Source organism: Gorilla gorilla, chromosome 21, assembly GCF_029281585.2.
Source record: "Gorilla gorilla gorilla isolate KB3781 chromosome 21, NHGRI_mGorGor1-v2.1_pri, whole genome shotgun sequence".
Lineage (NCBI taxonomy): Eukaryota > Metazoa > Chordata > Mammalia > Primates > Hominidae > Gorilla > Gorilla gorilla.
The window spans coordinates 63,902,207-63,928,592 of NC_073245.2; the positions used below are offsets into that span (position 1 = coordinate 63,902,207).

A 26,386-nucleotide genomic window follows, 5' to 3' on the forward strand; every position below is an offset into this window, starting at 1 on the left:
GAAGGAAGGAAGGAAGGAAGGAAGGAAGGAAGGAAGGAAAAAGAGAAGAGAAAAGAAAAGAGAAAAGGAAGGAAACAGAGGAGGGGAGGAGGAAGGAAGGAAGGGAGGGAGGGAGAGAAAAAGGAAGGAAGGAGGAAGGGAGGGAGGGGGGAGGGGAGGGGAGAGGACAGGAGGAACTTCCTTACTCCAGGGAAATACATTTTCTGGAGTAAGGGAATGCATTTCCCTGTAAGAAAGACCCCAATGGATGTCTAAGACCATGAATAATACTGACCCCATATACACTATGTCTTTTCCTACACATACATACCTATGATAAAGTTTAATTTATGAATTAGGCACAGTAAGAAATTAACAATAACTTATAACAAAATAGAACACTTATAATATGCTGTAATAAAAGTAAATAAGACTTGCTTGAACACAAGCACGGCAATACCACAACAGCCAATCTGAGGGTTCCTGAGTGACTAGCAAGCAGGCAGGTAGATGGCGTGAGTACACTAGACAGAGATGATTCACGTCCGGGAGGATGGAGTGGGATGGCATGAAATTCGTCACACTACTCACAATGGCACGCAACTTAAAACTTATGAATTGTTTATTTCCGGAATTTTCCATTTCATATTTTTAGACTGCAGTTGACCATGGGTAACTGAACCTGCAGATAAGTGGGGATTACCATATTGCTGTTTTAAGCCACTAAATGTGGGGCAATCTGTTATGAAGCAATATGTAGTTACTATCCCACCCTAACATTACTGTGGGTCTTTTGTGAGCTTTTTGATGTCCCTCTTGTCACACCCCAGCCCTAACCCCCAAGTCCTGGCGGTAGAGAGCTGGGAGCTGGAAGCCAGGCAGCCTGGAGTGAGTTCCAGCCCCACTAATTCCAGCTGTGTGAACTTGGACAGGTTTCCCAGCTCCCCCCAATTCCTGCTGTGTGAACTTGGACAGGTTTCCCAGCCCCCTCAATTCCAGCTGTGTGAACTTGAACAGTTTCTGAGCCTCCTTCCACTTCAATTCTCTCCCCTGCCAAACATCAGTCCTAATGGTACCTACCTCACATGGTTATGTATTAAATGAGTTACTTTATGCAAATCACTTAGAACAGCCTCTGGCACACAATAAGCCCCCCTGGGCGGAGTAATCCCAACACTTTGGGAGGCCAAGGTGGGCGGATCGCTTGAGGTCAGGAGTTCCAGACAAGCCTCGCCAACATGGCAAAACCCCGTCTCTACTAATAATACAAAAAATTAGCCGGGCATGGTGGCGCACGCCTGTAATCCCAGCTACTCGGGAGGCTGAGGCAAGAGAATTGCTTGAACTTGGGAGGTGGAGGTTGCAGTGAGCTGAGATGGCACTGCTGTACTCCAGCCTGGGTGACAGAGTGAAACTGTGTCTCAAAAAATAAATAAATGTTGCTTGTCATTCCTGTCATTCTTCTTACTACTACTGCTGCTAGTGGCTATTACCATTTCTACTACTATCCCAGAGCTGCCCGTGGCACTAAAGCTATACGGTAAATGATCAAGAAGAGTGGTGCAAAGCTAGGAGGGCGAGAAAAAGCTGTGAGTTGTTTATTTTAAGTATCTTATTTGATAACTTCCCTAACATTAAAAAAAAAAAAAAAGACAACTGGCTATCACTGTTGACTCCTGCTCACTTCGGCACTGACTGTGAGTCTACCGTGTGCCAGGCAGGAAAGCTAGGCACAGGAGACACGGGAGGACCAAAAGGATCCTGGCCCCTGTTCTAACCCACAGGGAGAAAAGACAGGTGGTGACAAGCAAACATGCAGGAAATCAAGAATTTCAGTGTGATGAATGCTATGGAAGAAGAACGAGATGCTGTAAGAGGTGGCCTGAATTCAAGGAACCTGTAAGGCTGAAGGAGAAGTTGATAAGCCAAGCCTTAGCTGAAAATACTCCACCAGCAGGCAGGGGGCAGGGCCACGTGCCCGACAACCTACGTTATCAATTTCTACTTCTACTTGTGCACTCTATTTTTTTTTTTATTTCCAAAGGTTTCTGGGGAACACGTGGTGTTTGGTTATATGAGTAAGTTTTTTAACAGTGATTTATGAGATTTTCGTGCACCCATCACCTGAGCAGTATACACTGAACCCAACTTGTAGTCTTTTATCCCTCACCCTCCTCCCACCCTTTCAGCCCCCTGACTCGCCAAAGTCCATTGTATTATTCTTAAGCCTTTGCATCCTCATAGCTTAGCTCCCTCTTATGAGTGAGAACATACGACATTTGGCTTTCCATTCCTGAGTTATTTCACTTAGATAGTAGTCTCCAATCCCATCCAGTTTGCAGCGAATGCCATTCATTCATTCCTTTCCATGGCTAAGTAGCATTTCATCATTTTATATATATATATCTCATAGTTCCTTTATCCACTTGGTGACTGATGAGTATTTGGGCTGGTTCCATATCTTTGCAATTGCAAATTGTGCTGCTATAAAAATGCGTGTGCAAGTATCTCTTTATCTCTTTTCTCCATGAGGCATGAAACACTTGGGTAGATCAGGGTGGAGAGGATTCTCGTTTGTTAAGAAAAAAAAAAAAAAAAAAGTCCAGAAAAGATGAAAGAGCCTTATTCCAAAGATCCTTAAGATCTGAAGCAGAGTTTTCTGCAACGAAGCTAAATGATGTGAGGAACCACCCCACTCCAGCACAGGTGTGGGACTGAACCAAGGAATCTGTATTTTCAAAGCTCCCTGGGAAAAATCAGACAATCATGCAGACTGCAGAACAACCAGACCAAGTGGCATATGAACACCAGATTTTCCAGCCTCCCCACGACGGAAAGTGTGATCTCCATGGGTAAAAAGAGAAAACAGAGGGATGGGCACAGTGGCTCACACCCGTAATTCCAGCACTTTGGGAGTCCCAGGCAGGAGAATCGGTTGAGGCCAGGAGTTTGAGACCAGCCTGGGCAGCACAGTGAAACCCTGTATCTATAAAAAATTTAAAAATGAGTCAGCCCTGGTTTTGCAAGCCTGTAGTCCTAGCTACTCGGGAGGCTGAGGTGGGAGAACTCTTATGAATACATTCTTTTAATAAGAATTTAAAAATTAAAAATTTTTAAAAGAGCCAATAGAAAAACAACATATCAAATCAAATCAGACTCTTCAGACTGGCAAAATTTTCTAACGCGCCCGGCCACAAGGTTTCTTTTTTCATCATTGTGATGAAAAGTTTTGAAACATGAGGGAAGCGGTGGCTGAGCAACACTGTGAATGGACTAAATGCCACCGAAGTTTTCACTTTAAAATGATTATATTATGTGAATTTCACCTCAATAAAAAAATACATGTTCAATATTAAACCAAAGAGAATGAGAGATGTATTACCAAGAAATCCCCAATCGACGTTCTCTTTAACTTTCACTCCAGAACCAGGGACACCATAAGCGGATCAGTTACAGCGTGTGTCCAATGAATGAGCTAATTTCCTTTCTGCTTAGGGAATTATATTCCCTCGTTAGTCTGGGTGACAGATACCACAGTAAAGAGGGTTAGAAAGAATGTCAACCCACAGGGACACACGCAGCACACCTGGGGTTCTTAACCACTTTAAGCCATGGATAAAAACGACTTACCCGCACGATGATGCCCATACGTTTGCTTTCATAGGTGAAAGGGAAGATCTGTAGGATGGTGAAGTTCAGGATCTGGTCGCCAGGGGTCCTCAGCTGCATGGAAGACTGGTCTCGGCCCACCAGGGTTAAGCCCACACTTTCGGTCCACTGTACCAGGGCCACCTAAACATAACACAGGGTCGAAGGTCAGATGCACAGCCGAGAATCTGGGTTCACAGGCTGTGCCATGAACACAAAGGCAGAAGGGGTCTCAGAGACAGGGGAATCACAGTAGTCACTGCCCTTAGGGACGCCAAGTGCTCTGTGCTGGCCCATGACAGTGTCTGTTCCTCTGGGTCTATGAGGGCTCCCACACTGAAAGCTGCCCCTCTATAAGGCACAATTCATCTTTTCTAGGCTCAAAGCAGGCTGCACACCAGAGGCATGGCAGAAAGAGATGGCACAGAATTAAGAGTGATTGTGACTGGGTGCAGTGGCTCAGGCCTGTAATCCCAGCACTTTGGGAGGCTGAGGTGGGTGGATCACCTGAGGTCAGGAGTTCGAGACCAGCCTGGCCAATATGGTGAAACCCCGTCTTTACTAAAAATACAAAAATTAGCCAGGCATGGTGGCGGACACCTGTAATCCCAGCTACCCAGGAGGCTGAGGCAGGAGAATCGCTTGAACCCAGGAGGCAGAGATGCAGTGAGCTGAGATCACGCCATTGCACTCCAGCCTGGGTGACATAGCAAGACTCTGTCCCCGTCCCCACCCCACACTCTCCCCCCACAAAAAAAGAGCAATTGGCACAATTACGGATCACTCCTGGAAGTATCTGCAACAAGCTAAACAACAAAAAAAAGGAGGAAGAGAATGCTGACTGACACGGCCCTTCACCTTCAGGCTCTCCTTTCAGCCTCACACACTGCACTGGGGGAGTGTCTTCAGTGGTTCTCAACTGGGTGATTCTGTCCCCCAGGGGACCTGCGGCAACACCTGGGGGAATTTGTACTTGTCACAACTGGAAGGAGGTAATGCTGGTATCCAGTGGGCAGAGGCCAGGGATGCTACAAAACGTCCCGTAACACACAGGACAGATCACACCAGAGACTGATCCGGCCCCAAATGTCAATAGTGCTGAGGTGGAGAACACAGGTCCACACAGAAGAGGAAACCAAGGCTCAGAGCAGTTAATGAAGTTGCCCAAGGTGACAGCGCTGGCATGTGGCAAAGCTAGGCCAGACTGGCACCTGGATCCGCCTGGTGTAAAGTTCCACAGCACACACCCTTCCCTTCCAGGAGAAATCGCGCGGGTGTCAAGTCAGAACCTTCTCATGGCCTCAGCCAGACGTACTCAGCTTAAGGTCAAAGGCATGAGGGTTGCAAACTCCAAGACAGGGGCCAGAGTGTTGATACAAATAGCAAAGAGGGCTGAGTGGGGGCTGTGGCAAGCAGGAGCCCAGCCCCAGCCAAAGGGGGCTGCTGCCACTATACACACAGGTGGCGGTTACTGCCCTGCAGGGACTAGGGCCAGGGTGGATGGAGCTTCCAGTTTCTCAAGAAAAAACAGAAATTTAGACTTCTCCCTGAGACGGCCTAACTTTTAAATGTAAGCAATTGGCCAGCTGCTGTGACTCATACTTTTAATCCCAGCACTTGGGGAGGCTGACGTAGGAGGATCACTTGAGCCCAGGAGTTTGAGACAAGCCTAGGTAACACAAGGAGACCCCATTTCTAAAAAAAAAAAATTTTAATTATTAGGGTGGTGGCTCATGCCTGTAATCCCAGAACTTTGGGAGGCTGAGGCAAGCAGATCACCTGAGGTCAGGAGTTCGAGACTAGCCCGGTCAACATGGTGAAATCCAGTCTCTACTAAAAATACAAAAATTAGCCAGAGGTGGTGGCATGTGCCTGTAATCCCAGCTACTCAGGAGGCTGAGGGAGGCGAATCTCTTAAACCTGGAAGGTAGAAGTTGCAGTGAGTAGAGATCGCACCACCCCACTCCAGCCTGGACAACACAGCGAGACTGTATCTCAAAAAAAAAATTATTATTAGGGTGGGGTGGTGCATGTGTGTCGTCTCAGTTACTCAAGAGGTTGAGGTGGGAGGATCACGATCTGGGAGGTGGAGGCTACAGTGAGCCATAATGGTGCCACAGTACTCCCACCTGGACAACAGAGTAAGACCCTGTCTCAAAAACATAATAATAGAGCCAGGCACGGTGGCTCACACCTGTAATCTCAGCACTTTGGGAGGCTGAGGTGAGTGGATCACCTGAGGTCAGGAGTTCGAGACCAGCCTGGCCAACATAGTGAAACCCCATCTCTACTAAATAAATAAATAAATAAATAAATAAATAAGCTGGGCGTGGTGGCAGGCGCCTGTAATCCCAGCTACTAGGGAGGCTGAGGCAGGAGAATCACTTGAACCCAGGAGGCAGAGGTTGCAGTGAGCCGAGGTCGCACCATTGCACTCCAGTTTGGGCAACAAGAGCGAAACTCCATCTCAAAAAAAAAAAGATAACCAAACACTTCCAGTGGAGGTGACGCCTCCCAAGTACCCCTCTCCCTATCACCTACCTGCAGCCCCTGTCAACACCCTCCTAAAACCTGCCTCCCCTACTCCCCCTAAAGATTAAGCTTTATGAGAGGAAAGTGGGAGGGCCTTCCTTTTCTTCTTTCTTTTTTGTAGACACTGTACCTTTGGACTTGGATGGGAATAAAGTGACAGCTTGTTTGGCATTGAAGTTGGAATCCCTCCTGTATTCCTTTCCTGTTGTTGCTGTACCAAATTACTGTGCATCTGTTTTTTTTGTTTGTTTTGTTTTGTTTTGTTTTCGTGATGGAGTCTCACTCTGTCACCTAGGCTGGAGTGCAGTGGTGCGATCTTGGCTCATTGCAACCTCCACCTCTCGGGTTCAAGCAATTCTCCTGCATCAGCCTCCCAAGTAGCTGGGATTACAGGCACCTGCCATCACATCCGCCTAATTTTTGTAATTTTAATAGAGATGGGATTTCACCATGTTGGCCAAATTGGTCTCAAACTCCTGATCTCAAGTGATCCACCTGCTTCAACCTCCCTCCCAAAGTGCTGGGATTACAGCCATGGGCCACCGCACCGGCCAGCATCTGTTTTAAAATGAAACAAATAGATTTTCTTACAGTTCTATAGATCAGGGGTGGACATTGGATGAGGGTCTCACTGAGACAGGATCAAGGTCGCTTGATCACCATTGCTGCATTGCTGCTGAGGCTCTAGGGGAGCACCTGTAGCCCCAGCTACTGGAGAGGCTGAGATGGGAAGATTGATTCAGCCTGGGAGGCAGAGGCTACAGTAAGCTGAGACCATGCCACTGCACTCTAGCCTGGGTGACAGAGTGAGACTCTGTCTCAAAAAAAAAGAAAAAAAACCTGGGGTTCCTCTTGAGTTCCCATTTCTTTTACCAAGAGAGCTCTGCAGAAGCCACAAGGCAAAGGTATGCAGCTCTCCACCCCCAGTCCTTTCTTTCTCTGGAACCCCTGGATGTCATCTTGGCTGACCTGCTATACCCCGAAGAAGAGATCAAGCTGGAGCTCAAAACTGGGGTTCCAGTCCACGCTCTGTCCCCAGCCCCCAGCCCCCACAGGCCTCTGCAAAATAAAGATCTTGGAGTAGATGACTATTTCTCATTTCTGCTCCAGCTCTGAAAATGTATCTTTATGCATCCTTAGTCTACTATGCTCAGATATCGAGTTCAGTTTCTGTTGCTTCTATTAACTAAATTTACATTAGCAAGAAATTATTTTTCAAGACTCTCCCTTATTTAAGTTCAAGTCATAATGAGTCAGCCAGCACTAACGAGCTTTGAGCTTTGACCAATGGAAGAAACTGTCATACTGACCTCTACCTTTCAAAGAAAGGACCAATCAAGTAGTGGGTTTTTCTGTTTTTATTTTGTGTTTTTTTAGTTTTAGTTTTTGGCTACTGGACTGCGTAAGTCTTTGAAAACTCATTCACTTAGTTATTTGTGTAATTTAATGGCTATGCTATAGACTATGTTTATGTCCCCTAAAATTCATATGTTGAAACCTAATCCCCAATGTGATAGCAGTTGGAGATGGGGCCTCTGGGAGGTGATTAAGTTCTGGGGGTGGGGTTCCTCATGAGTGGATGAGTGCCTTTATAAAAGAAACCCCAGAGAGGTCCCTCGCTCCTTCTGCTGTGAGAGACAGAGTGAAAAGAGGGCCTTTATCAGCCAGGAAACAGGCCCTCACCAGACACCAAATCTGCCAGTATGCTGATACAGGACTTCCCAGCCTCCAGAACTAGGAGAAATAACTTCTGTTGTTTACAAGATACCCAGTTGATGGTATTTTGTTATAGCAGGCCATGTTATAGCAGGCCAAACAGACTAAGACACTCTAACTTTCAATATAGTCCTGTTTTGTCTGCTAACAATTGTCTTCCAAAGTTTAAAATTAACAAATCAGTAATGATTCGCATATATAAAATCATACCAGCCAGGTGCAGTAGCTCATGTCTGTAATCCCAGCACTTTGGGAGGCCGAGGCAGGAGGATCACCTGAGGTCAGGAGTTCAAGACCAGTCAGGTCAACATAGCGAAACCCCATCTCTACAAAAATACAAAAACTAGCCAGGCATGATGGCAGGTGCCTGTAATCCCAGCTACTCGGGAGGCTGAGGCAGGAGAATCGCGTGAACCCCAGAGGCAGAGGTTGCAGTGAGCTGGGATGGCGCCATTGCACTTCAGCCTGGGCAACAGAACAAGACTCCGCCTCAAAAATAAATAAATAAATAAATAAATAAATAAATAAATAAAAATAAGAAAAAAAATTATCCCATCTGTCTATGTAAAAAAGCTTGGGTGCAGTGTAGAAATGTTTATAGAGTGATACACATGGAGAGAATTACTTCTAGCTTTTACTTCTAGCTTTTTTTTTTTTTTTTTTTTGAGACGGAGTCTCACTCTTTTGCCCAGGTTGGAGTGCAGTGGCGTGATCTCGGCTCACTGCAAACTCCACCTCCTGGGTTCATGCCATTCTCCTGCCTCAGCCTCCCAAGTAGCTGGTGTCCGCCACCACACCCGGCTAATTTTTTTTTTTTTTTTGTATTTTTAGTAGAGATGGGTTTCACCGTGTTAGTCAGGATGGTCTCGATCTCCTGACCTCATGATCTGCCCACCTCGGCCTCCCAAAGTGCTGGAATTACAGGCATGGGCCATGGCGCCCGGCCACTTCTAGCTTTCTATACCATCGAAATGTTTCAAACATGTATATGCATTTCTTTTACGTTTAACTTTAATTAAATAAGCATCCCAATACAATTCAAATATTACAAATACCTAGTTATGTACAAGCTAAAAAACCCTGACTAAATTTATATCCTTCCTTATATACCTATTTAGTAATAAAGTAAAAAAAAAATATATTCTTCAGGTACTTTCAAACACTTATGGAAATGATTTTTTTATTCCTATTCTCAAGTAGCTATTACTTTGCCTGTTAATTGCCCTGAAAATATGTGAAAAGTCTGTGATACTGGGCTTCCAGGAGATACACTAATTCCCCAAAAGCCTGCTTTTAACTTTAATCGAGAAAGAATCTGTAACTCCAGAACCAGAAGTGGCTTCCAGGGCTGGGCAGCAGAATCGGCCAGCCCAGCATGCCCAGCTACAGACCCCACAGGTTCATGTTAGTGGAAACGTTGAATAACTATAACCTGAAATGATCAGAAATGACAAACACTTTTGAGGAAAGATCAATTACAGCTGTATGTAAACATCTTTTAGCCTTGCTTTCTTCTAGAGCAAGCCTCTCAGTGGAGCTTAGGAGCCTACGACAGCTATATCTGTAGCCCTTCCCCACCCCTGGGATCCACCATCCTAATCAAAACCTCTGCAGGGTCTGGCGAGGTGGCTCACACCTGTAATCCCAGCACTTTGGGAAGCCAAGGCAGGCAGATCACCTGAGGTCAGGAGTTTGAGACCAGCCTGGCCAACATGGTGAAACCCTGTCTCTACTAAAGATACAAAAATTAGCAGGGCGTGGTGGCAGGCACCTATAATCCCAGCTACTCGGGAGGCTGAGGCAGGAGAATGGCGTGAACCCGGAAGGCGGAGTTTGCAGTGAGCCGAGATCGCGCCTGGGCAGGCGACAGAGTGAGACTCCGTCTCAAAACAAACAAACAAACAAACAAAACAAGAACGTTCTCAGTCTCTTTGGGAGCTGATTCCAACAGGATCTGAGCCCTGCAGGAAGCCTTTCCTTCTCCCCTTCCACTCTCCTCCATTTTAGCTTAAGTCAGTGTTAATTTAAAGCTACTTTCTAACAGGACACATAACATCCCCCAGAGTCCTACTCAGGGAGGACCAGTTTAGAAGTGGGGTACTCACTAACACCTCTCGATTGTGGGCCAGACAAACATCTGGGGAGTGAGCTGAGATAACTGCATTCCCTCCCAAAACAAAGTGATATACAACAAGGTTACTTAACATTCTGGCTTCTGTTCAAAGAAATCACCCCGTAACACACAAGATAGAGGATTTCAGGGGCTTGCATCTCACTGCTGTTAACAGCCTGAGTTAGGGTCTCAATAACTGCAGGTCAGGCCAGCAGCAGAAAACACAACCTCGTTAAGGTGGATGAATGAACAGATATATTAGACGCGAGCTGGATAAAATGCTGGAAAGGTAGAAAGGGCGGGGAGGGGATCCTGTCTCAGGAGTCTGTTGTGTTTTCTCCTTTGGGTGACAAGAAACCAAAGGGGCAGAGCCCACACCTTTCCCTGCCTCAAATGCCCATGTGAGGGACTCAGGCCAGAAACCATCCGTGAAAGGGCTTTTTCATCATTTCTTGGTCAGCAATAAACCACCTGTGACAAGTTTTTAAAGTTTTCTCTTTGTACCTGGGATGCTGTGCTTGGGAAATAAGCCAGATCACGCTCAGTAGCCTTGAATTCTTGTCAAAAGCAGGATACATACCAATCATCAGAGCACGTATGATATGAGGTGGGAATGTGACATCTGATAAAAGGGGTTATTTGGTGGCATTCAATAAGATAAATACTTAAGCTCACAAAGAGTCACCGGTCAGCCCTAATCCAGCCTTTCAAAATCATAAATCTATCCACAGACACACGGTTTTCTTCACTCAATACGAAAATACATTCAAATGCACCAGGCAGTGGTTGCAGGTTCAAATGCCGACAGGGGTTGGGAGAGGAGCAGACAGGCATAGGGCAGGGCCATGTGGGGGTCAGAAGAAAACTGAGGCAGCAGCTGCCCAGCTTGGCCAACCACTGCCAGGTAGAAGTTGGGCCTACTATTTCCAGACCTGATCTTTCTTGAGAAAAACTAATTTTGATATAAAATCAAGTGATTTTTAAAAACTGCTTCAATTTTTTTTTTTAACATAGCATGAAACAAACAAAACACAGCCTGCTAGGAATCAGCGGAAGAGACAGTGGCATAAAAGGTCACTTCTTGCCGGGCGCAGTGGCTCACACCTGTAATCCCAACACCTTGGGAGGCTGAAGTGGGCGGATCACCTGAGGTATGGAGCTCGAGACCAGCCTGGCCAACATAGTGAAAACCCATCTCTACTAAAAAAAAGTACAAAAAATTCACTGGGCCGGTGGGTGCCTGTAATCCCAGCTACTCGGGAGGCTGAGGCAGCGGAATTGCTTGAACCCAGGAGGAGGAAGTTGCAGTGAGCTGAGATCACACCACTGCACTCCAGCCTGAGCAACAGAGCAAGACTCCATCTTAAATAAATAAATAAGTAAATAGTCACTTCTTGATCCAAATGTCTTGTACTTGAAATTGAACTTCCTATCACTTGACTGATAAAAATAAATACTTAAGAAGAAAGAACAGCATCATCTTCCTAAAATGTGATCATTAAGAAATGACTATTTATAGATCGGGCACGGTGGCTCATGCCTGTAATCCCAGCACTTTGTGGGGCCAAGGATGGTGGATCACTTGAGGTAAGGAGTTCAAGACCAGCCTAGCCAACATGGTGAAACCCCGTCTCTACTAAAAATACAAAAAAATTAGCCAGGCGTGGTGGCACACACCTATAATCCCAGCTACTCGGGAGGCTGAGGCAGGAGAATCCCTTAAACCCGGGAGGCGGAGGTTGCAGTGAGCTGAGATTGTGGCACTGCACTCCAGCCTGAGCAACAGAGCAAGACTTCATCTCAAAATAAACAAATAAACTAAAAATACAAAATTAGCCAAGCATGGTGGCATATGCCTGTAGTCCCAGCTACCCAGGAGGCTAAGGCAGGAGAATAGCTGGAACCCAGGAGGCGGAGGTTGCAGTGAGCCAAGATTGCACCTTTGCACTCCAGCCTGGGTAGCAGAGCGAGACTCTGTCTCAAAAAAGAAAAAGAAAAAAAAAGAAATGACTATATATTAACTCTATTCTGAGCCAACACTAATATAACACGGGACAGAGCTTTTGCCTCTATGGCCCATGGATAAGCTAACACCAAGGGAGGCACATCTGACAGTTTCCTACAGTGTCTGTAAAACACTGTCCAGCCCTGCTCAAACAGCCCCCGCTGTCTTCTTCTGAACAACCACAATCCTGTTTTGAGACCCCACTTCGGTGGTTAATCAATAACACGGATGGAAGAATTCCCCTATAGTTCCTAACCTCTGTTCTTTGACCTTACCCCTTGGGTCCAAGGTCATGGCAACGTGGTGGTAAAACTCCAACACCCTCCTAAATCTTTCTGCTTCACACTCCAAGCTCATTCATGCACACATCTGAATGCTGTCATTGTCTGGACCTGAAGCTGAGGCTCAGGCTATGCCCAGGCATGGAAGGGAACTGCATACATCTTATGGTTCACCAAGAATGTGCTCATAAAAAAACAAACCAACCAACCTCGTAGCCGCAGAAGGACCTCGAGATTGCCTGCCCTCCCCGGCACCATGTACTTGAGCCCTCCAGCAGTTTTTACACTCAGGTTCAGCAACAAGGTTAAGACGAGGCAAAAGGAGACAAACGGGACCTTTTACACACATGGTCAAAGATGTGCAGAGAGAACGTGGAAGGCAATGCATCGTGGCATGATTTATGATAGCCAAAAGGGGGAAACCTCCTAAGTGGTAAGCTTGGGAGATAGAACAAATACTCTGGTGTACGTAGGCAGAAGAATATTGTATAGCCATTAAAAATCCTCTTATTGGCCCAATGCAGTGCTTATGCCTGTAATTCCAGCACTCTGGGAGGCTGAGGCAGGACAGTTGCTTGAGTTCTGGAGTTTGAGATTGGCCTGGTCAACATAGCAAGACCCCCATTGCTACAATAAAATACAAAAATTATCCAGGTGTGGTGGTGTGCGCCTCTCATCCCAGCTACTTGGGAGGCTGAGGCGGGAGGACCGCTTGAGGCCAGGAGGTCAAGGCTGCAGTGAGCCAAGACTGCACCACTATATTCCAGCCTGGGCAATACAGCAAGATCCTATCTCAAAAAAATAAGCAAAACACATTAAAAAAGAAAGAAATTCTGTGACTTGCAGCAACATAGGTGGAACTGGAAGTTGTTAAGTGAAACATGCTCATTTGAATTTTCCTTTCTAAGGGATGAATCCTAATGAGGTGGGTGGTAAAGGCAAGATACTCAGAAGGTAGGCTGCCAGGGTCTGGCAGAAAAAGGCTTATTTTCACCAAGCTCGGAAGCTTCCCCAGATGAGAAAAGAGGGAAGGGACCAAAAAATAAAAATAAAAAATGAAAATTCCACTGCACTTGGAAGATGCAGAGTGTCTGAACATTACCTCCAAACAGGGCACCCTGTTTGGCTAAAAATAGCCAGAGACTGTGGAACTTCATCCAGTATCAGCCCTGAGTCTCCCACACACAGGCATCTTCACTCTCTGGAGCACTTCAGGAGTTTACAAAGCACTTTCAAGCCATCATCCCCTGGGGAGGAAAGTGCTATTGTGGGTTGCATAGTCCAGACTCTAGGCGTGGGCTGTCTGGTTTTAATCTTGCCAGCTATGCGACCATGGGAACTTTCCTTAGCCAACTTACACTTCATCTACAAAATGGGCACAATCATTGTGACTCTATCATAAGAGGGGCTCATAGCCCAGGGCCTGGCACAGAGCAGCTATTCAATAGGTGGTCATTTCTCACTGCCGTCAGTACCACTGTTATCACCATTACTACCTCATCTTTAGCAAGGACCTCTGGGGTCAATGGCCCTAGCCCCTCTTTACCTTTGAGGAGGCTGAGGTGCAGCAATGATTTGCTTAAAATCCCACAGCTAGGCCGGGTGCGGTAGCTCACGCCTGTAATCCCAGCACTGTGGGAGGCCAAGGCGGGCAGATCACTTGAGGTCAGGAGTTCGAGACCAGCCTGGCCAACATGGTGAAACCCCGTCTCTACTAAAAATTCAAAATTAGCCGGGCGTGGTGGCGGATGCCTGTAGTCCCAGCTACTTGGGAGGTGAGGCAAGAGAATCGCTTGTACCTGGGAGGCGGAGGTTGAAGTGAGCCAAGATCGTACCACCGCACTCCAGCCTGGGTAGCAGAGCAAGAATCCGTCTCAAAAAAAAAAAAAAAAATCACACAGCTGATTGAATTGAAAGTTACAAGTTAAACATGGCCAGCAATTGCACTGCAGAAGCAGAGAAGGCCAATATGATGCCCTCACTTTCCATGAAAGTGAGTAGACAGGGTCTTGAAATACAGACATGCATTTATGCCACTGGGAGGCTACAGGAACCCACGGCAGATGTTTCAGTAAAACTCAGCCCTCTGCTGAGGTCACAGTGCAATGATATTCCATGTCCTGGCACATTTGTAAAAACTGAGCTACTAAAAGCAAAGTGCAAAGCTGCATCTATAATTTACAGTTGTGCTTTTAAATTTTAAAAAATACTTTAATAGGCTGGGTGCGGTGGCTCATGCCTGTACTCTCAGCACTTTGGGAGGCCAAGGTGGGTGAGTCACAAGGTCAGGAATTTGAGACCAGCCTGGCCAATATGGTGAAACCCCGTCTCTACTAAAAATACAAAAATTAGCTGGGCATGGTGGCATGCACCTGTAGTCCCAGCTGCTCGGGAGGCCGAGGCAGGAGAATCACTTGAACCCAGGAGACGGAAGTTGCAGTGAGCCAAGATCGTGCCACTGCGCTCCAGCCTGGGTGACAGAGTGAGACTCCGTCTCAAAAAAAAATAAATAAATAAAAATATATATATATATTTTAATGAAGCATGAGGGTAATTCTAATACATGCAAAGAATTATCTCTGCAAGTATACTCAGATATTAATAACAGCGGGTGCCGCAGAGGAAGAAGCCTGGGAGAATGGAAGTCAGGGAAGGAGAGCGACAGGCTTCTCACTCTGTGCCATGATCATGTGCTAGCCATGCAGACACTCTGCATGTTACCTAGAACTGCTGATTCATTGCTCTGGAATTATTCAGCTATTCAAGGCCCAGTGAAATACAGCAAGCAGCTTTCATTCATACACACACACGTGCATCCATGTGCACACACATACTAACATGGCACACGGGCAAATACATCACACATACACACACACACACATACGTATACCTGCACACAAGCGTAAGTCCTACAGAAATGTGAAAGTCATATGACTTTCTTTTTTTTTTAATTTTTTTTTTTTGAGACAGTCTCGCTCTGTTGCCCAGGCTCGAGTGCAGTGGTGCAATCTCGGAAAGCCATATGACTTTCTAAAGGAAGTTACTTAATTCACCCTTCTTCCTGTTCAATTATATGTACTACAGCATGATTCTGTACTGGTCCTCTCTCTCTCTCTCCATATATATATATGTGTATATATATATATATATACACATACATGTGTGTGTATATATATATATATACACGTGTGTGTGTATATATATACAAAGTAAATATTATTTTATATATTTATATATTATGTCAATATTTAAATTATTATTCACATAATATACATTTACATAATATATATTTACATAATATATATTCACATAATATATATTTACATAATATATATTTACATAATATATATTTACATAATATATGTTTACATAATATATTATATAATATATATTTACATTATCTATTTCTTTACATATTTATAATATGTAAATATTTACATATTATATAAATGTGCATCTTATATATTATATACACATAAAATAAATATATATGTATATTTAAATATGCATACATTTAGAAGGAGTCTGAGAAAATCTATACCAGAACATAAACAGTAGTAGTTATCGCCAGGTGGCAAGAATCACAGGTTATTTTTTATCTTCTTTTTGATTCTACAATTTCTCCCTTTTCTGTAGTGAAGACATTAGTACTTGTGATTTTAAAACCTTTTTTGGCCGGGAGTGGTGGCTCACGCTTGTAATCCTAGCACTTTGGGAGGCCGAGGTGAGTGGATCATTTGAGGTTAGGAGTTTGATACCAGCCTGGCCAACATGGTGAAACCCTGTCTCTACTAAAAATACAAAAATTAACCAGGCATGGTGGTGGGCGCCTGTAGTCCCAGCTACTCAGGAGGCTGAGGCAGAAGAATGGTTTGAACCCGGGAGGCAGAGATTGCAGTGAGCCAAGATCACACCACTGGGCGACACAGCGAGACTCTGTCTCAAAAGCGCCTGGCCAAAAAAAGGAAAAAAGTTTTTTAAATATGAAAAATTCATGGAAAAGACAAGTGAATGAGCCATGGACAGAGCTGATCCTAGCTGCTTACAGGACAGCACCTCCTGGCTCACACCAAGAAACAAAGGCTTGGAAAGTTGCATTATCACCACGGCCCCCACTCCCACTCCCCACTACCCACTCTCGACACTGTGGAACATCCTGGAAATGGTGGGATGCTGTCAGGGCTGAGGCCTGCTCGCTCCAGCATCTGAGCAGCGCTCCGCTCCTCCAGGTCCGACTGTATCTATTTCATTTCCTCCGTGACTTACTGTACGGTGGCAGGGAGGGCCCAGCGCCCCCAGGCTGTAATCGATAGCTGAATAAAGACACTTCAAGGTTCCCCAACTGGAATGTGCACAGGAAACAAATTTAGGAAATCCTGCTTTCTGTTGCAGGAAATGAATCCTACGCCAACTGGTAGAAATTACTCCAGCAGCTCCCAAGTAAAATGCATACTGGTTTCTACACATGTTCCATAAACTGACCTTGCCTAGGCTAGCAATGTTTTATTGATATTGAACTTCAAAGGCACGATTCTAGAGCCAGCCAAGTCTATGCAGAATCCTACAGGGACTTGGAAACAGTACGGCTTTCTGAAAGATTTCACCTGAACTAGATTTAGCCTCCTTTGAGCCTCATGAGGCATTTATATAAACCTATTTGTACTTGGCAGTAGGCGGCCTCTGAAGTAGTTTAGAAGGCTGATCAGGAAGACATTAACAATGACTATACCTTTAGTAAGATTATGGGCTACTTTTTACTTTTCTGATCAATGCATTCATGTGTTCCACTATAGACATAAAATAACTGTGCAATACAAAATAATAAAAGTTGTAAAAAAAAAAAAAAAAACACAGCAAAGCCAGTCACAGTGGCTCACGCCTGTAATCCCAACACTTTGGGAGGCCAAGGCGGGCGGATCACGAGGTCAGGAGATCGAGATCAACCTGGCTAACACAGTGAAACCCCATCTCTACTAAAAATACAAAAAAATAGCCGGGCGTGGCAGCGTGTGCCTGTAGTCCCAGCTGCTGGGGAGACTGAGGCAGAAGAATGTTGTGAACCCGGGAGGCGGAGCTTGCAGTGAGCCAAGATCACGCCACTGCACTCCAGCCTGGGTGACAGAGCAAGACTCCGTCTCAAAAAAAAAAAAAAAAAAACCACAGCAAAAAAGTAACACTGGCCTCTGAAGACACCAAAGGCCAAAGGAAAGTAGTTCTTTTTTTTCTCAATCATGATTCAGAATCTTAGAAAAACAAGACAAATCTGAATTCAAGTGCAATTCATCCACAGAAGAGATAAAGTACCATTCACTTTGAGAAAAAGGGGCCGAGAAGTGCAAAGCATTCCATGAAAGATGTACCCTCATGGAAAAATCTTTGCACAGCCCTAAAACAAATACACCAAAGTCCAGTGGGAGCAGAGGAGTGGGCAACAAGCATTAAAGCCTCCAGAGATGCCAACAGGAGCATCAGGGGCCTCAAGCAGGACTTGCTTCTCAGATCGTCAGCATCTGGAGCTTGCTCAAATGTGAATTCCGCTGGGTGCGGTGGTTACGCCTGTAACCCCAGCACTTTAGGAGGCTAAGGCAGGGAGATCACTTAAGCTCAGCAGTTTGAGACCAGCCTGGCTAACATGGTGAAAACCCTGTCTCTACTAAAAATACAAAAATTAGCCAGGCATGGTGGCGCACTTCTGTAATCCCAACTACTTGGGAAGCTGAGGCATGAGCATTGCTTGAACCCGGAAGGTGGAGGTTGCAGTGAGCCGAGAGATCATACCACTGCACTCCAGCCTGGGCGACAGAGCAAGAAAAAAAAAAAAAAAGGCCTGGCACAGTGGCTCACACCTGTAGTCCCAGCACTATGGGAGGCTGAGGGATCACTTGAGGTCAGGAGCTCAAATAAAATAAAATAAATTTGAATTCCATCAAATACCCACAGGTTACTGGTTCCCAGTCCATAGCTACCAAAAATATGGCCCTCTCTGACATCGCTATTCCACAGTATCATTCCCAAAGGGAAAAACAGACTAAACCTGCCAAGCCACAGAAAGAAGAAATGATGATAAACCTGAAATTGTCACTTACTATGGCACAAGTCCAAGTAGATCAGGACAATCACCCAAACCTACCCTCCCTCCCCCTCTCTCTTTCTGCACACAATTCCCATTTCAGAAGGTAGCCAGGGGGGTGCAACATTTTTCACTCCTAAAAAGCCTGGTTCAAATGTCAACAGTCACGGATGAACTGGGTTTTATAGCTTGAGCTGTTCCACAAACACCCTGCAGGCTGGAAAGAGGAGTCTCCCAGGTGACAAATTCCACTGCCTAAAAAAGGGAGAAAGAAGCACCAGGACACAGAAGATGACACTCAAGCGTTCTTTCATTTGTGAACTTTGGGAAAGATGTTCATTGTGCCATCCCCCAACCGCCAGGAACCGCAGGCTCACTGATACTTGCAAATTGGTCCAGAACTTTAGGAGCCCCATTCTTCCTAAAATGGATTAAAAAAAAAATTGGGATTCCTCCCAATGTTGGTAGAAGAGTTAAATGTTTTAAAAAAAAAAAATTCTGGGAAGCACTCTGGCCATAGTTTCCATGAGCCTTATACTCATTTAAAGCCGGGCATGGTGGCACACGCCTGTAGTCCTGACTACTCAGGAGGCTGAGGTGGGAGGATGGCTCATACCCACGAGTTCAGGGCTGCAGTGAGCCATGATTGCACCTATCAAGAGCCGCTGCACTACTCCAGCCTGGGCAACATAGCGAGACCCCATCTCTAAAAATAAAATACTCATTCAATTTGACCCACAAGATATACTGACTGCCTACTTGGGGCTTCACGACAGCCCCACTGTGGGGGGTTCCATGGCACAGATCTGGAGGCACAGCAAGCATAAGTAACTGCCCAAGTGTGGAGCTGGATCCCGGGAGTGAGTCACACACTATACAGTGTCACACAAGCCTCCTTCTAGGGGCCTGGGGCTGTCTTGTTAGCACTAATATCACAGTGTTAGTCTACTCAAAAGTATCTCTTGAATTCATAAACCCAATCACACCACTTCTAGAATTATAAGGTGTAAGGATGTTCATTGCAAAATACTTATAAATATCATTGCTAAAAATTAGGAATAACCTAAGTTCCTACAGTATGAGAAGTTCCAATTATGAGAATAGTTAGGATATTAGGGTATATGCATAGGTAGCAATTCTTAAAGAATGTTTTTAATAATATTCAAGACGATTAGAAAACAGAAATGATAAAATAGTAAGTGAAAAAAGGAGGATACAAACTATATCAATAGGAAAATTCACGTTTTAAAAAGTAAATTAAAAGATATTGAAAGGTGGCCTGGCGCTGTGGCTCACACCTAAAATCCCAGCACTCTGGGAGATGGAGCCGGGAAGATCGTGCCACTGCACTCCAACCTGAGTGACAGAGCAAAACAAAAACAAACAACACCTCAACAACAAAAAGAAAAATAGACAAAGTGAAAATGGATAAAGGATATGGATAGACATTTTTCCAAAGAAGATAAACAAATGGCCAACAAGCATACGAAAAGATGCTCAACATTAGAGGCCATCCGGAAAATACAAATCAAAACCACAATGAGATACCGCTCCACACTGACTAGAACGTCCAGAATCCAAACAACTGACAGTAACAAGGATTGACCAAGATGTGGAGAAACAGAAACTGTCATACGTTGCTGGTAGCTACGTAAAATAGCGCAGCCACTTTTGGAAAACAGACAGACAGCTCCTCAAAAGGTTAACTATAGAGTCACCATATGACATTGCCAACCCACTCCTAGGTATATACCCAAGAGAAACAGAAATCTACACCCACTCAAATACTTGTACACAATTGTCCATAGCAGCATTATCTATATAGACAAAAAAAAATCCAAATGTGCATTAATTGATGAATGGATAAATAAAATGTAATATATCCATAAACAGATTATTATTCAGTGATAAAAAGGAATGAAGCATTGATGAGTGAATATGCATGGATGAATCTTGAAAACATCACACTAAGTAAAACAGGCCAATCACAAAAGGCCACCTATTGTATGGTTCCAGATGTTTGGAGTGCCTGTCATAGGTAAATCTATAGAGGTAGAAAGTAGATTAGTGGGTGCTTTAGGGCTGGAGGAATGAGGAAGACAAGGGAGTACAGCAGGAAAGTGGGTATAGAATTTCCTTTGGGGTGATAAAAATATCCTAATTTGATTGTGATGATGGTTGCAAAAAAAAAAAAAATCCCAAAATATACTAACTATATTAAGAAGCCATACTCACCAACACAGTGACTCATGCCTGTAATCCCAACACTGTGGGAGGCCAAGGCTGGTGGATCACCTGAGATCAGGAGTTCAAGACCAGCTTGGCCAACATGGTGAAACCCCATCTCTATTAAAAATACAAAAAATTAGCCGGGCATGGTGGTGGGCGCCTGTAATCCCAGCTATTCAGGAGGCTGAGGCAGGAGAATCGCTCGAACCCCAGAGTGGGTGGTTGTAGTGAGCCGAGATCATGCCACTGCACTCCAGCCTGGGCAAAAGAGTGAGACTGTATCTCGGGGGAAAAAATAAAATAAAAAAGTCATACTTTAAATGGGTAGACTGTATGGAATATGGAGTTTATCTTAATTAAGATCTTAATTATTTACATCTTTTTTAAAGTATGTGGTTTAAATGGGACCTTGTGCCCTGTTATGCTGGCCCTTTGAGTTACAAAACAAAATCTCTAACTTTCCTAATTCAGACTATACCTCAAGTCCAAGGCTATTCTTTTTAGAGGAAGAGCGTTTCTTTCTTGTATTTGAAAATGTGTCTCCCAGCAGCCCTGCACCATCCTGGCTCCTGTCTGCCCTGACACATTGCTTCCTTAGAAAACGCCTAATTCCAGCACAGAGAAAACAAGCAGGGCCTCCCCATGCCTTGCCGCACCTGCCCAGGTTTACCTCATCGGGGCTGGATGCCTGGTACACGCGGCAGGAGTCTTCGTACTGCTTCTCGGCCTCAGCCTGATCGGTCACACCGTTGGACTCATACACGGGAGTCACGTTGTGGCAGAGCGCGATGGCCTTCACGGCTTCGTGCACGCGGCTGCTCATGGTCCGCCGGACCTTAGTGGTGAGCGTCGGGCCCTTCTGAGCCGGTGGGTCCTGGGATTGCTACAGGAAGGAGAAATGAACAAGGAAGATGACCAGAGGCAGGAATGATTTGGAGAGTGTGGAAGAACGGCCATGCAGCTATTGTTTCTTTTTTCTACTGTTCCAACACACAGAACCCTTAGATATATCTACAATGGTGTTGCAAATAAATGACGTGCAATTTTCAGGGTTTGTCATTTATGCTCGGCAAAAAAAAAAAGAAAAAAAGAAAAAGAGACAGAGGAAAAAAAATACAATTTAATGAACGAGAACGATTCTACCTGCAGATTGAGGGAATCTATCCTCCCTGGGGTGGTGTCGGGGGCTTTTGACAGAATGAGGACCCCACTGCACTGAAAGGGATCCCGGTAGTTCAGAGCAGGGCTTCCCCACTTGGGTAGTCCTATGTTGCGGGACATTATATAGGGTGTTCAGCAGCATCCCTGTCCTCCAGCCACCAGATGCGCTGGATGCCAGCAGCACTCCCCTAGTTGTGACAAGAGATGTCACCAAATGTCCAATAGAGGCCAAAATCACCCTCGGCTTAGAACCACTGTTTAAGCTCACAATCTTCTTGGTTTACAACAGAAGGCAACAACCTCATCGGGTACCCTATGCAAGTAACAACCATCAGCAACAAGCAATCCAGGGCAGTCCAGCAAGGCGTCAGGAACAGCCGGAGGAAACCTTGGCCGGATGGGACTCACTGCAAAACGGCACACCTGGCTCCCCACTGAAGCTAGACTTTCGGGTGTAATGGTAACTGTGCTCAAGTTTTGCCTTGTAGGCTGACTTTAGACCCCAGCTCTTGCCTGAGAGGCAGCTCCATGGCATGCAACTGGCCTTCTCCATCCCTTCCTTTCCAACTAGCAACACAGCTCAGCCCCTGAAAGGCCAGGAATGGGTTAAGTCTTGGAAAAATGGTTTTGAGTAACATGGTAAAAAGAGCACTGAAGGGTAACCAAAGCTAAGCCTTATTCTTGGATGGGTGGTAAGCAGCCAGGACACCTGCAGCAAGTGGTGTCTGTTCTCTGAGGCTGTTTCCTGTCAATGAGAGGAGTGGCCGCGCGCGGTGGCTCACGCCTGTAATACCAGCACTTTGGGAGGCCAAGGCAGGTGGATCACTTGAGGTGAGGAGTTCAAGACCAGCCTGCCGAACATGGTAAAACCCTGTCTCTACAAAAATACAAAAATTAGCTGGGTGTGGTGGCACTGTAATCCCAGCTACTCGGGAGGCTGAGGCAGGAGAGGAGTGAACTAGAGGTGGTTTTCAATCCATGCTCCACACTGAGCCCCAGGAATCCTGAGAAACCCGCTCAGCACCACCAACTGCAGCAGGATGGGAGATGCAGCCTGCAGCTGGGTTCCTCTGTCACACATCGGGTGCCACCTATGCTTCCTTTTTTTTTTTTGAGACATGAGTCTCACTCTGTCACCCAGGCTGGAGTGCAGTGGCGTGATCTCAGCTCACTGCAATCTCCGCCTCCTGGGTTCAAGTGATTCTCCTGCCTCAGCCTCCCGAGTAGCTGGCATTACAGGTGCCCGCCACCAAGCCCTGCTAATTATTGTATTTTTAGTAGAGATGGGGTTTCACCATGTTGGCCAGGCTGGTCTCGAACTCCTGACCTCAAGCGATCCGCCTGCCTCGGCCTCCCAAAGTGCCGGGATTTCAGGTGTGAGCCACCGTGCCCGGCCCCCACCTAGGCTTCCTTTGAAGAAAGGGTTCTACTGCTTTAGAATATAATGAAAATTAAGACCACTGGCGGGGGGAAAAGGCACTTGTTAACAATCTACGGCTCATTGTTGAACACAAGCCAAATGCCCTCGCATCTGATCAGGACCTGCCTGCATCTCCAGCTGTCCCTCATGCCATCTTCCTCCCGTTCCCTCTGCTCCAGCCATGCTGGCCTTTCTGTTCTTTGGGCACTGCCAAGCTTCTTCCTGCCTGAGGGCCTCTGCACTTGCCGTGCCCTCTGCCTGGAACGCCATCCCCCAGCTCACTGCAGGGCTGGCTTGCTCAGTCTCATCATTCAGGCCTCAAATCAACTTTACCTCCTCAAAGAGGCTCTTCCTGGGCCCCCCAGTTCATGGCACTCCACTTGCCTTCCCATTGCAAGTCACATTTTGGCAACACCCTGTGTGTTACTCTCTTCATTGTCTAAATTGGCCTATTTACCTGACGGTTCCCTCTCATCAGACCACAGAAACAGAAGGCTCACCTGAGTTACTCATCACTGTATTCCTAGTATCCAGGGCAGTGTCTGGTATGTAACAGATATTTGCTGAACAATTAAATTAATAATAGTCCCAAGGTGGTGGTAGGGAGTCCTCAATTGACATGAATTTTTTTTCATTTTCAAGAAGTAACAACTATGAAATCAACATCAGTTTCAGATTTTAAATCACAGATTTAGACAAGGGGTCACCTACAACAGTCTTATTGAATCCACAGCTAACTGAATCGTGGAGGCTAGAAATGTGTATGGAGTTACCAGATTCTACATTCTACTAAAAACATATTTATCCAACAGGAGAGAAGTGATCTGATCCTTTAAAATGAGTCGCACTTTACACCCATGACACCCGATTGCCCAAAATAGAGAACAGATGGGTTACAAGAAACAAGAAAATGACTTTCATTTAATTTTTTAATACTATTTTTAGTAGTAGCATTAGACTCCTCAGGTAATTAGACAATTACTAAATTATTCTGGTCACTGCGGGGACACAGCGCTCTGCCTTCCTGCTCTGTTAACCTCTGGTGTCAGGAGCACACGAGTTTCACTTCCAGGCCAAAGGGCACTGCATGGTAACAATAATTAGAGTAATGAATCAGAACTCCGGTTTAAATGAATCATTATTTGCCGAGTGCTTTTAATTATAAAGAATTTAACTCTAAAATTATAAAGAAAAGATTTACACAGAAAGGTTCTCTATTGGAGAGACTAAATCGAGAACCCTTTTTTTTAAAATTCTATAATTTAGGTTCTAGCCACGAACACGTGTCTTCATTTCTGTCCGCATTCCTCAGCACCTGGACCAAATCATTATTTAACATTAGGCGCAATAACAAGACCTTTGACAAAGTAATTACTGTGGTTGGCAAGTTTCAGTATCCATGGATTTAAATGAAAAGCTGTACTGAGGGCATCCTTCATGAACTTCTGGATTTTGTAAAGCAATCTGCTTTCATATCTACAAAAGTCAAATGCTTCCACTAATATTTCAAACATGGGATAACACAGAGCCATGGGATTTTGTATTCCAGGTGAAACAATTCCCAAGCAAGGCAAAAAGAGAACCACAGACGGTCAGATGTTCACAAAGGCCTCACTCAGGAGACCATCTGACAACGAATGAATTAGAAGACTACTATGATAGCCTGACCAACATCACAGGCCACAGGTTCAATGCCTCCACCCACATATCTTTCTCTCTTAAATTAATACTTTCCCACCTTTCCTACTAAAATGTTCCAGGAAGGAGAGGAAATACTCATTGGTGCTGAAACTGCTTCTTTTAATTGTTAAATAAAGTCTCATTTGCACACCAAATGGTCATGCGCATACATCCTTAAGGCACTGAAACTGACCAGGGGCTGTGTTTGGATGATGCCTGTCTTAGGCCTGGTCTTCAAACATCCTCACATTCCCCATATGGAAGAGTTTCACATTGTACAGTGTTTATCTCTAACCTCCTCCCCATAGGCCCTTTAACCTACACACATTTCTTCTTACTTAAAAAATACCAGGGGAAAACAAAAACAGATGTGGCATCCACAGAGGCAGGTTATGACTCTTTTTGCCCTGGGGAAAAACCACTGGTCCCGTTATGGAGGGAGGGAGGGCAGAACAGCTCCACACGAGGTCAGAAGTGACTTCAGAACCAAGCACAGGTCACTATTGGGAGAGGAATTAAGATCTCCAAATACAAAGGGCCCTGACTTGGGCCCCTGGGTGGGTGTCTCGAATCCTATAAAGCCCCTGAGTCATTTATAGCATCCCAGCCAATAAATGAGACACCAAGGCAGGGAAAATAGGCTTCCCTTTCCCATTAGTAATCCACGGCTAGGGCCATTTCCTGACAAGAACTCCAGCCTGTTACTACAGAAAAGATTAATACAAAAATTAAACGTTGAGTCACCAGGAATGCCAGTTTTCTTTCCAAATGCAGTTAAAACTTCACCACATATGGGCATTCATACTATTAATGGATATTAGGAATGGGCTGCAATTGACTGAAATACACTTTTTTTTTTTTTTTTTTTGAGACAGGGTCTCATTCTGTTGCCCAGGCTGGAGTGAAGAGGCATGATCACAGCTCACTGCAGCCTCAACCTTCTGGGCTCAAGTAATCCTCCCACCTCAGCCTTCTGAATACCGGGACCACAGGCGTGCACCACCATGCCCAGCTTTTTTTTTTTTTTTTTTTTTTTTTGGTAGAGACAAGGTCTCCCTCTTATTGCCCAGGCTGTTTTCTAACTCCCAGGCTCAAGTCGACCTCCCGCCTCGGCCTCCCAAAGTGCTGGGATTATAGGTGTGAGCCACTGCACCCAGCCAGAAATACACTATTAAAGATAAAGAATTTCTGTTATGATAACCCTAACTAACCTGCCACATCAAAAAAGCTCAGAGCTGATGACTCATTCACCTCAAAGGGCCACCATCAAAGAGACAGGCTCAGAGCTACTACCTCCAAATGAATCAGCTGAGCCACAGGCTGATTAAGTGACTAAGTAAATCCAATGTTTACTGTTTTAGAGCAGACATCATCATGCAACACAAAGTCAATAAATTTAAATGTACCCATATATCATCATCATTCTCAACTTGGATGATTTTGACCCTCATTTGGTCATGTCTGGAGACATAATTGGTTGTCACAACTGTGAGGGGACAGGGGTACTATAGAAATCTGTAGCATGCTGCTTAACCTCCTACAAGACAAAGGA

The 26,386-nt window shown here is 45.2% G+C and overlaps 1 protein-coding gene across 2 annotated transcripts in view; it reads right to left on the minus strand.

Moving 5' to 3' along the window:
- The window catches only part of ATP9A (ATPase phospholipid transporting 9A (putative)), a 172,302-nt gene that overhangs the window by 38,981 nt on the left and 106,935 nt on the right, over positions 1-26,386 (minus strand). For both annotated transcript variants that reach the window (XM_031004838.3, XM_031004837.3), the window contains 2 exons: positions 21,244-21,456; positions 3,610-3,771 (listed from right to left, as the gene is read on the minus strand). In XM_031004838.3, coding sequence (XP_030860698.1) covers positions 3,610-3,771; positions 21,244-21,456 — 375 coding nt within the window. The remainder of the gene's footprint in view (positions 1-3,609; positions 3,772-21,243; positions 21,457-26,386) is intronic.